Raw genomic sequence first — 10,000 nt, 5'->3', positions numbered from 1 at the left:
ACCAAAATTCCTCCTCCACAGCAAGGGACGGGTCTACAGTTTCCATCTTCAATGACACAACTCCCACCGAAGGTACTTCGGGACGTGCCAGCAGTGTGTCACAAACTGCCGGCAATGTCCCGTTTTTCTTTTTTTTCTTTTTTTTCCCATGAGCCACGGGAGGATGGGGTTCTACCGCTTTGTCCAGTAGATCCTCCCTCCCTCCCGCAGCCTTCGGATCCTTAGGTGAGCAACCATTGTTGCCCACCCTTCTATTTTTGCCTTTTCCGAGGAGTTGGAAACCTCCTCGACTTCCTCCTTCTCTTCCTCCAATGAGAGAGCAGGGAGCGGTATCTTTATTAACTGCTCCAGGCCGTTATTATTTTGGTCCTGATGGCAGTTCTTTTTTATATGGCCCGGTTCCAGGCACAGGTGACGCTCGGGAGAGCGTCCCTCAAGCATCACCGAATACATGGACCCGGCCATTCTTAAAAATCTTGGAGAACAGATTTTCGGCTGATTAGGTCCATAGGGTCGAAACGGCTTTTGACCCCTCCCAATCAGCCGCATACAAGATATTTACGTTGAGGAGCTTGGTACTGCTGCCACCCAGACCCAGGTGGATAATATCCTCTATCCACTCAGGTTCAGTTCCGAGTGGCAAACCGCAGACCCAAGCCCTCGTCAACTTCTTCCTACAATAAGTGGGAAGAAACAAAATTTCTCTGCCCTCCACGAGCTGGCTCACGAATTTGCGAGCCTCTTCGAGGGTGTCAAATAGCAACCACACGGTTGCGTATTTGACCCCCTAGAGATGTTACTTAATAGTTGACATATATTCCGCCAACTCTTCCTATCAAATTTTTCTCGAAGACGGCGATGGTGTCGAAGGACTTGGAGTAAGTCCTCAATACCACCGTCTTCTTTTCAAACTCTTCCATCCATTGCTTGGGTGGCACTATCTCCTACTCCACAATTTTTTCTTTGTTCTTTGCCATGATAAATTAAACAGTTCAAAAACAGTTCACAAAATTCAAACAATTAGAGAGAAAAATCAAGTCCCAACCAAAAGGAAGAAAAAGAGACTTCTTACCACACAGCCACGCCTAATACTATTATCTTTGCTATACTCTAATCTCCACCTTTTCCTTTTACTTCATTCTCCGAAACATTGTTCTCAAAGCCCGTTAGATTTATAATCTGTAGAGCATACTCGGGATACGAATGTCTCGTTAAGTCAAATTAAGATGCGTTATACATCGACCGTGTTTGTCTAGTGCTAAGTTAAATAGCTCCCGGATATTTTTAGTGTACTAAAATTAATACATTTCCCGGTGGAACACTAGAATTATTCTCTCTACCTGGCTAATATATAAACTTTTGATTCTACATTACAGCCTTTTCATCGCTGTCTTAGTTTGCTGTAGGTCGGCTTGAATATTAATCACTCGTAACCGACTTCTATTTGTTGTGTAGCAGAATGAAACCATCTTTCTATTAACACTGGCTGGGGAAAAACACTTCTCAAAACATCCTGATGTCGCCGAAAGTTAATATCAGGAGAATATATATCCATATTTCCCTTCTATGAAATATTCGAAATCTATTCTTACAGTTTATTTTATTCACTTTGTTATTGGTCATAGTTCCGGCAAACTTAATTGTAGAGCATTCTTATCGAATTAGTCGCTTGTTCCAAATAAGATATACTGTTATTGTTCATATATGCATAGATACCGCACGCAGACACATACAGTCATATACATACGCGGGCAGTCACACACAAGTAAACACACGTACACATATTTATAAATATAACACACACACACATACACACACAAATATTCTTGGTCTCAAGCATTTGTCTTATGAAGAAAGGCTGAAGACGCTCGACCTTTATTCTCTAGAAAAACGACGACGCCGTGGTGATCTCATTCTCGCTCACAACATCATAAGCGGAAAGTGTAACCTCTCGAAAGAGCTGTTCTTCACTCCTGCTCCAGAGCGTCGGCTGCGGGGTCACTCTGAAAAGCTCTATCTGCGACGAATTCATCTCAATCGAAGGAGAGGGGCTTTCTCCGTCCGGGTTGCGGATCCATGGAATAAGCTGCCGGACGAGATAGTGAAGATGCCCACGACCGCTCGGTTCAAAGTACATGGCCTTGCTTTTTGCTTTTGAGCCAAAAAATTAACTTGACTTAACTTCTCCAACGCACGCACATACGAGTGGATGCTGTAAAGTTCCTGGATTTAAGGGTGTCGTGAAAGGCCTGATTGAAGGCCTAACCTTCTGAGTTCTTTTACAGGGATTAGAAAATCTAAAGGACTGCTGCAATAAGGGCGTAAATTTCAGAGGGGAATATGTTGAATAAATCATAATCAACTAATCCTCCTGTACTTTCCTTTAACCAGAACCAAGAACTTTTCAGCACACCCCCTCGTATGTGTATACGTTTCAGAATATATTCGAATGTCTGAGTAGGTACGCGTGTATACGTGTATGTGTGTATGTGTCTTTGTGTGCCCGTATGAGTATGTATGTAGAAGTTCATTATAAATCGATTTGTTTGACGGCTTTCATGTTCTCTTCGCTTGCTATTATTTGCTGTCACCACTACATTTCACATGAGTCCATCTATTAACCACGTCTCCCAAAATGGAGCACAGCCTCTAGCAAAAAATATTAATAAACTGTGAATCTTATCCATTCTTTCTTGATTTTTTTTTCTGTCACTTCTTTTCCATCATTTTTACGCTCCACACACACACACACACACACACACACGTTGTATGTTCAATTAATCACACAAGAGTCTGCGCTCCAGATTACTTTTGAATGTTCGCTTGACAAGTAGTAGTAGTAGTAGTAGTAGTAGTAGTAGTAGTAGTAGTAGTAGTAGTTGTCGTTGTTGTTGTTGCTGTTGTAGTAGTAAAAAGTGGTGGTGGTGGTGGTGGTGATGATGGTGATTCGGATGCGGCGGTGATGGTGGAGTTAATGCTGATGCTGTGTGTTCTCGCAAGACAAAAAGGAAACTAAACGGAAAGCTCTATCATCCTACTCAATTCCAATACGGTTCGTAAGTAAACTGCCACATCTTTATTTTTCGCAGCTATTCGCTACCTTTATTTTCCGATATTATTTTACACATTTTTTTCTGTATCTCCCATTTTTTTCTCTTCGCTTGCAATTACATACCTGTATTTCATACGTGTAATTACGGGGGCACTGGGATATGTAACACACTGCCTAAATACCAATCTTGAGAAATTAGTTTTCTCAAAAGCAGAAAGGAGAAAGCTGATTCGAAGACTACAGATCCAATCCATTACTGGAACTGTAAAAATCTGTAAAACTTTCCAGAAGTTTATCATTTAAGTATATATGAGCATGTCTAGGTATGCGAATATATGCATGAGAAGACATACATTAAACAAAACAAACAAATCTGCACGTATACATATATACCTACATACATACATACCCTGTTTTTGATGTTGAAATTCCAATGAAGGAGCCTTGGATCTAGGTTAGAAATCGGCTCTTTCTCTATAGGCCAGAAATCTTGAAATAAAACTAAATAATGACATACATATATGCATACATACATAATTATACACGCACACACACACACAGTTTCAGTTACAACCGATATGCATGGTAAAATCTTTCATATCTACAAAAAGAAAGCTGGTAAAGCACTCCGCTACTGCTTGGAGTTTCCTACTGTCACAACAGTCGGTCAGAAAAAATATTGAGATGAATTATTGTAGTGTGAACATAAAACGAAAGCGTGAAAAATGAAAGTGACGTGTATCAGCTTTATGTAGGTGGCAACCTGAACTATAAGTATAAAAGGTGAATTTTGTTTTAGAGAAATAGTATGACATTCCCGAAGTTAAGCTGTTAAACTGAACTAGTGCCAAATTTGCATAAAGCTAATTTCATAGTTTATGTATATGCTCTATTATGAAATGCAAATGAACAATGTTGTTTAAACTTAGATCTCATGCTGAAAGTACTCCATTTCATTGATGTAATTTATACAATCTTTCCGAAATCCGAAACACTATCCGTCCCAGAAATTTCGGATAAACTATTATCGACTGCATTGAATTTTTTTTTGTTTTGTTTTGTTTTGTATGGTTGGAAAGGAAAACCTTCTGTAGACTAAAATTAAGCTGATATATATGGTCTGATGGCATGTATGAGAGGTTTTTTTTTTTTTTTTTTTTTGAAACCGTTATGTATTTTCAAAAATAAGGTAAACCTCTGGCTCGAAACAAAGAATTGCAGCTCTATACCGACAGCACTAAATACATTACAGTCTGTAAATGTAAACAAATTACAGTGAATTGACATTAGACGTTTCAGACAGTTGTCCTTTGCAGCAAAATATTCACTTATATCTGGTGAACTAATTTGAAGAAGTAAATTATTTCTGCGTGCACACGTTCTTTGTTGGCTGTACCTTGCCGCAAAGACAAGCCAAGAGCTAATGTCAATCTCAATATCACTAGCTGTCAAATTCTTTCCATGAACGTTTCATTTTTTTATCCTCGTGTAATTGGATAGACGTTCTAATGTTCTGAAATCATTTGTCGTTATAATAAACCAAAATAATCCCCTTATTGATTCAGAGAAAAAAAATCACTTATCTTTACCTATACAACATTGAATTAGATTTCGAAGAACAACCAATAATTTAACTTAAAGCTGCAGCAAAACCCTGCATAGGGGTCAATGTAATCGACATATCCCTTCCCAAAATTCCTGGGCTTGGGCCAAAATTTGAAACTGTTTTTTTTTTATTATTATCATTATTATACCAATTTGTTCTTTTTGTATGTACCTGTCGTGTGTGTCACACTTCGAAGAAGTGATTGGCAAAGCGAGAGAGAACAGAGAGGAAGTAAGAGATAAAGGTGGAGAGAAAGAGAGAGTGTGAGTGAGAGAGAGGTAAAATTAACGTGCAAGTGGCTGAGTACTCCACCGACATACAAAACCATAAGGTAGTTCTCAGGGAGATTTAGACTCACACAGAATGTGACGAGGCTGGCCCTGACTGAAGCAAGGTGAAGTAGAGTACCTTGTCAAAAATACAGCGTGTCGCAGGGAATCGTACTCATGACTTTACGATCGTGGGTCGAATACCGCTAAACACTGAATCAAGCGACTTCACTCTCTTAACCGTAGAGAAAAGGAGTAAAACAATAGAGAAAGAGAAAGGAAAGCCTCAGTCATCTACAATGACAATTAGACTGAAATACGATCGATCTTTTCTAGCTTCTTTACTTTTTAACAATGAAGAAGAGGGAAAGACATTTAGTAATGAACAGAGGGTAAGTCTTTCAGATGCTTACGTTTTTATTCTGGGAGTTCTAGAACGATCGACTGTTAGTTCTTTCTTCTTTCCCCCACCTCGGTACTTCTTTCATAGTTCTTCATATCTTTTAATTGGTGAGTAAAGACCATGTCCTTTTTTCAGGCACGTTTAACGTTTTATCTACAAACTACAAACAAGCACCCCTCCTTTCCTTTTTTTCATACAAAAACTAATACAAATTTCGAAAGGGGGTATAGCTATGAAAAGAGCCCAGGAAAATGGGAAACAGCCTCTTCAAAATAGTTGGGGGGAGAAAAGTTGCCAACAGGTGGCTACACAAAATTCAACTCAATACTTTAAAGAGTGTCTTCTACTATAGCCTCGGGCTGACAACAGCCTCGTGAGTGAATTTGGTAGATGGAAACTGAAAGAAGCCCGTCATACATATAGTTCCGAATGACCGGTCCTTGTTTTTTCCTGTCATTTTTTGTATTGTCTGTCTGGATATTTTGTTGTCGCCTGTTACGTTCTTGTTCCATTTTTTGTTTTCTTTGTTTATATGTATACTTATAGCGGCGTACGTACACTTTTGGTGTCTTGTATGTAAATATATATACATATATATATATATATAAATTCTGTACGATACTCTTACTCTTTCTATTAGTCCCCTTCACACTTTCTTCGTTCTTTCGACTCTTCTTTTCTCGCTTCCTCTCTCTCTCACATCTCTTGGCCTTCCCTTCATCTTCACTTTCTCTTCTCTTTTACCCCACTCTGTCCCTTTCCTTTCTTTTTCTTTCCTTTTCGTCCTACACTAATTCTTCAATCACTCTGCCTCTATCTCTCTCCTCGCCTTCCACGTGACCGGTGTTCCACCAAGTCTGACCCTTCTTTCTTGGTTGGACTAGTATCCGTGTAACATCTCTTACATCCCTTCCCATGACTTTCATCTTTTATGTCCCTGCCATAAGGCTTCACTTCCACACACGCCAGCTTAATTTAATTCGTCTTTAGTCGAATTATGTACCAATTCTCCGTCTTTTACGTCTTTGTTTTCGTATACATTCGCTTGCTTTCTTCCAAGAAATCTAGTGGTTTTAGCTTAGATTTTCTTGGGGTCGGCCAGATTACAGCAGACTCGAGTGTAACCGACCGAAATTGCTAAGATAATCTGATACTCGACTGAGGATAGGAAGCTCCGAATGACCCGTCCTTTGTTTTTTCCTGTCCTTTTTTGTATCGTCTAACCGTCCGGGTGTTTTTTGTCACCTGTTACGTTCTTGTTCCATTTTTCTTTATATATATATTGTCCCCTACCACCATTGTTTCAAAACCTATGTTAGTGTGTTTGCATCCCCGTAAGTTAGCTGTTCGGCAGAAGAAACTGATAGAATAAGCACCAGGCTTACAGAGAATAAGTCTAGGAGTTGATCTCTTCGACTAAAGGGCGATGCTCCAACATACCCACCTTAAAATGACTGAAACAAATGAAAGAATAAAAGAATAACAGAAGAACGTTCTGTACCACTAAACCAAGAAGGTTCTTTGAATATGTACGATGTGTTTTAAGGCTAAATAGTAATTCTTTTTACGTTTGCGTAACTGAGATATTTTGGTTCGACTATATAGTTATCGGTTTTACACGACTTTCTATATTCTGTAACTGTCACAATATAGAAACATTTCTCACGGCACCAGCACACAATTTACCGATGCTTACATTTTTTTAATAATTTCCGTGAAATTTTCACGGGCTCAGCTAGTTACTATTATCATTATTATTAAGGCGGCGAGCTAGCAGAATCTTTAGCACACCGGGCATTTCGTCCGCCAGTATGTTCTGAGTTCAAATTGCGCTGAGGTCGACTTTGCCTCTCATCCTTTCGGGGTCGATAAATTAAGTACCAGTGAAACACTGGGGTCGATGTGATCGACTTATTCCCTCCTCCAAAATCTCAGGCCTTGTACCCATAGTAGAAAGGATTATTATTATTATTATTATTATTATTATTATTATTATACTGCACGCGTAAGCGAAAGCAGGGTATTGTAATCACTCGTCTTTGTCTGTGTGTTTGCAAAATTACTAGAAAGTGGCTGAACGGATTTTCACTGCATTTGGCAGAAATTCTCATTGGGTAAGTGGCTCGAAATGATGAACATTAGGTTTGATTATCTTAAAAAAAATATCGAACTTACAAATTTCCCGATAAGCAAGTGGTCATATTATTTTGTTCACTCTCTTTTTCGTATTAATCGAGCCTCATCTGCGTGTGTATCGATCATGGTATACCTATGCGCGTAGACATGTACGCGTACGTACATACATACATACATACATATGTGTGTGTGTGTGTGTGTGTGTGTTAGTGTGTGTGTGTGTGTGTGTGTGTGTGTGTGTAAAATGATGGATTCGAGAGTTTCGTTTATTTACAACTTGATTTCTTAATTCCACCGGAGTATAAATGACTATAACGGTGATATATATGGAAAAAAGATTAATTCAGTTCAATTAAAAAGCATGGGTAACAGATGTTTTGGTTCGATTATATAGTTATCGGTTTTACACGTCTTTCTATATTCTGTAACTGTCACAATATGTACGTAAGCCACACTATAATTTGCGAAAAAGCCCAACTGCATGCAGGGTATGAATCGCCCCTCCGATGCCTTTTTTCATTATTATTATTATTATTATTATTATTATTATTATTATTATCATTATTATTATTATTATTATTATTATTATTATTAATTTTTTCATCCTCATCATCATGATTATTATCATAATTATTATTTCCTTCTTTCTTCAAATTTTCTTCCGTTTCTCGCCGAGTGTTTTCCGTACACCTAGGGCAGAGAAGCTCATTGCATGCATTCCTGGATTACACACGCAAATTCACAGGTAAAATATGTATTAAAAAATTAATAAATAAATTCATGAATGGGTTGTTGTTTTCACAGCGATAATTCTCTTCTCAGTACATGAGCCGTTCCAGTTAACACGATCTTTTGCACTTCCTGTTGGGATGGTAAACCTGGTATCATTTTCAAATAAGTTTCAGTACCTCTTTTTATCATTCCTAGAACTCCTACAATTACTGGTATTGTAGACGCCTTGAGATGCCACATTTTTTTCAATTTCTATTAGCAAGTCTTTATATTTACTGGTCTTGTCAAATTCTTACGCCGCTTTTTTGTGATCGCAAGGAATACTCATGTCAATTAATAAACACATCCTTTTTGTCTGATCTTTTATAATAATATCCGGTTTATTAGCTTTTATAGTTTTGTCGGTATGTACGGGGAAGTCCCATAGAGTCGACACATTTTCTTCCTCAGTCACAGCTTCAGGATGGTGTTTATACCATTTGTCAGCGGTTTTGATTTTATAATGCCGAAATATTGTCCTGTGTAAATACTGGCCGACTCTGTCATGTCTTGCTTTATATTCTGCAGGTGCTAAGACTCTACACCCTGAGATTAGGTGGTCTATAGTTTCAATCTCATCGTTACAGAATCGGCATTTTGGGTCAGCTCCATTTTTTATCACATTGGTTTGGAAGTTTTGGGTTAATAATCTTTGGTCTTGAGAAGCTACTATGAAACATTCACTCTCCGCTTTTAACCCTGAGCTTATTATTATTGTTGTTATCATCATCATCATCATCATCATCATCATCATCATCATCATCGTCGTCGTCGTCGTCGTCATCATCATCATCATCATCATCATCATCATCATCATTATTATTATTATTATTATTATTATTATTATTATTATTATTATTATTATTATATCTGAACGCGTCTTAAAGACTACTTACTGTTTCTCTATTAAGAGAATGGAGAAAAGAATAAGCAGCACGTTTATGTCTTTTCTCATGGGCATTAACGATATTCAATTAAGAGAAATGCCCCAGCTGAAAAGCAGAAAAAGTAGGTCGCAGGTTTGGATGCTTGAAAAATTTCCAACGCCTGACATCCTTGACTAATAGGAAAATCTTAAAATAATACAACATAAACTGCAACATTGAAGTGTATAACCTACCTCGGGCATCAGGATGGTTGAGAATATTTCCAATCGCCTCACTAATTCGTGTTAGTGTCGGTTTAAACAAACGTTGCATTTCCTCAGTACTCAAACGCAACATTCCTTGAGTTGACCAACGAATATTGGGGTTGTTGTATCTCTTGATTGCGCTCTCCACAGTGCTTTTCTGCAATAAATCATAGAGCAAGAGACTAAAGACTTTGATTTCAACAAAATAAAGAGTGGGATGATAGACAGAGGGAGGGATCGCTGTGGTTGTCTGTGAGAGAGTGGATAGCACTGAAGTTGTATAAAGCATGAAAAAATGGAAGAAAGAAACGAAAGAAAGAAACGAAAGAGAGAAAGAAAGAGAGAAAGAAAGAAAGAAAGAAAGAAAGAAAGAAAGAAAGAAAGAAAGAAAGAAAGAAAGAGAAAGATGGGGTATAGAGAGGGTTCAGAAAGGAGGAAATGAAAGAAAGGAATGAAATAAAAAGTAAACAATGTATAACTAAAATAAAGTAAAATATTGAGGGAATAAGTGAAAGAAAGAAAAAAAAAGAAAGAAAATGAGAAAATTGAGAAAAGTTCAGTGGAAGAAACAAAGAAAAGTGGATGCTAAAATTCAATCATAGCCCAGCAGAGCTCAAGAACATCTATTTTC

General features: G+C 38.0%; 1 protein-coding gene across 1 annotated transcript in view; it reads right to left on the bottom strand.

Annotated features, from left to right (window-relative positions):
* LOC115232663 (heat shock 70 kDa protein 12A) overlaps positions 1–10,000 on the bottom strand; it is a 286,065-nt gene that overhangs the window by 15,223 nt on the left and 260,842 nt on the right. The window contains exon 7 of the mRNA XM_029802682.2: positions 9,358–9,526. Coding sequence (XP_029658542.1) covers positions 9,358–9,526 — 169 coding nt within the window. The remainder of the gene's footprint in view (positions 1–9,357; positions 9,527–10,000) is intronic.

The sequence above is a fragment of the Octopus sinensis genome, linkage group LG2 (genome assembly GCF_006345805.1).
Source record: "Octopus sinensis linkage group LG2, ASM634580v1, whole genome shotgun sequence".
Lineage (NCBI taxonomy): Eukaryota > Metazoa > Mollusca > Cephalopoda > Octopoda > Octopodidae > Octopus > Octopus sinensis.
The sequence above is the reverse complement of the archived record's forward strand: the minus strand, read 5'-3'. Positions and strand labels throughout refer to the sequence as shown.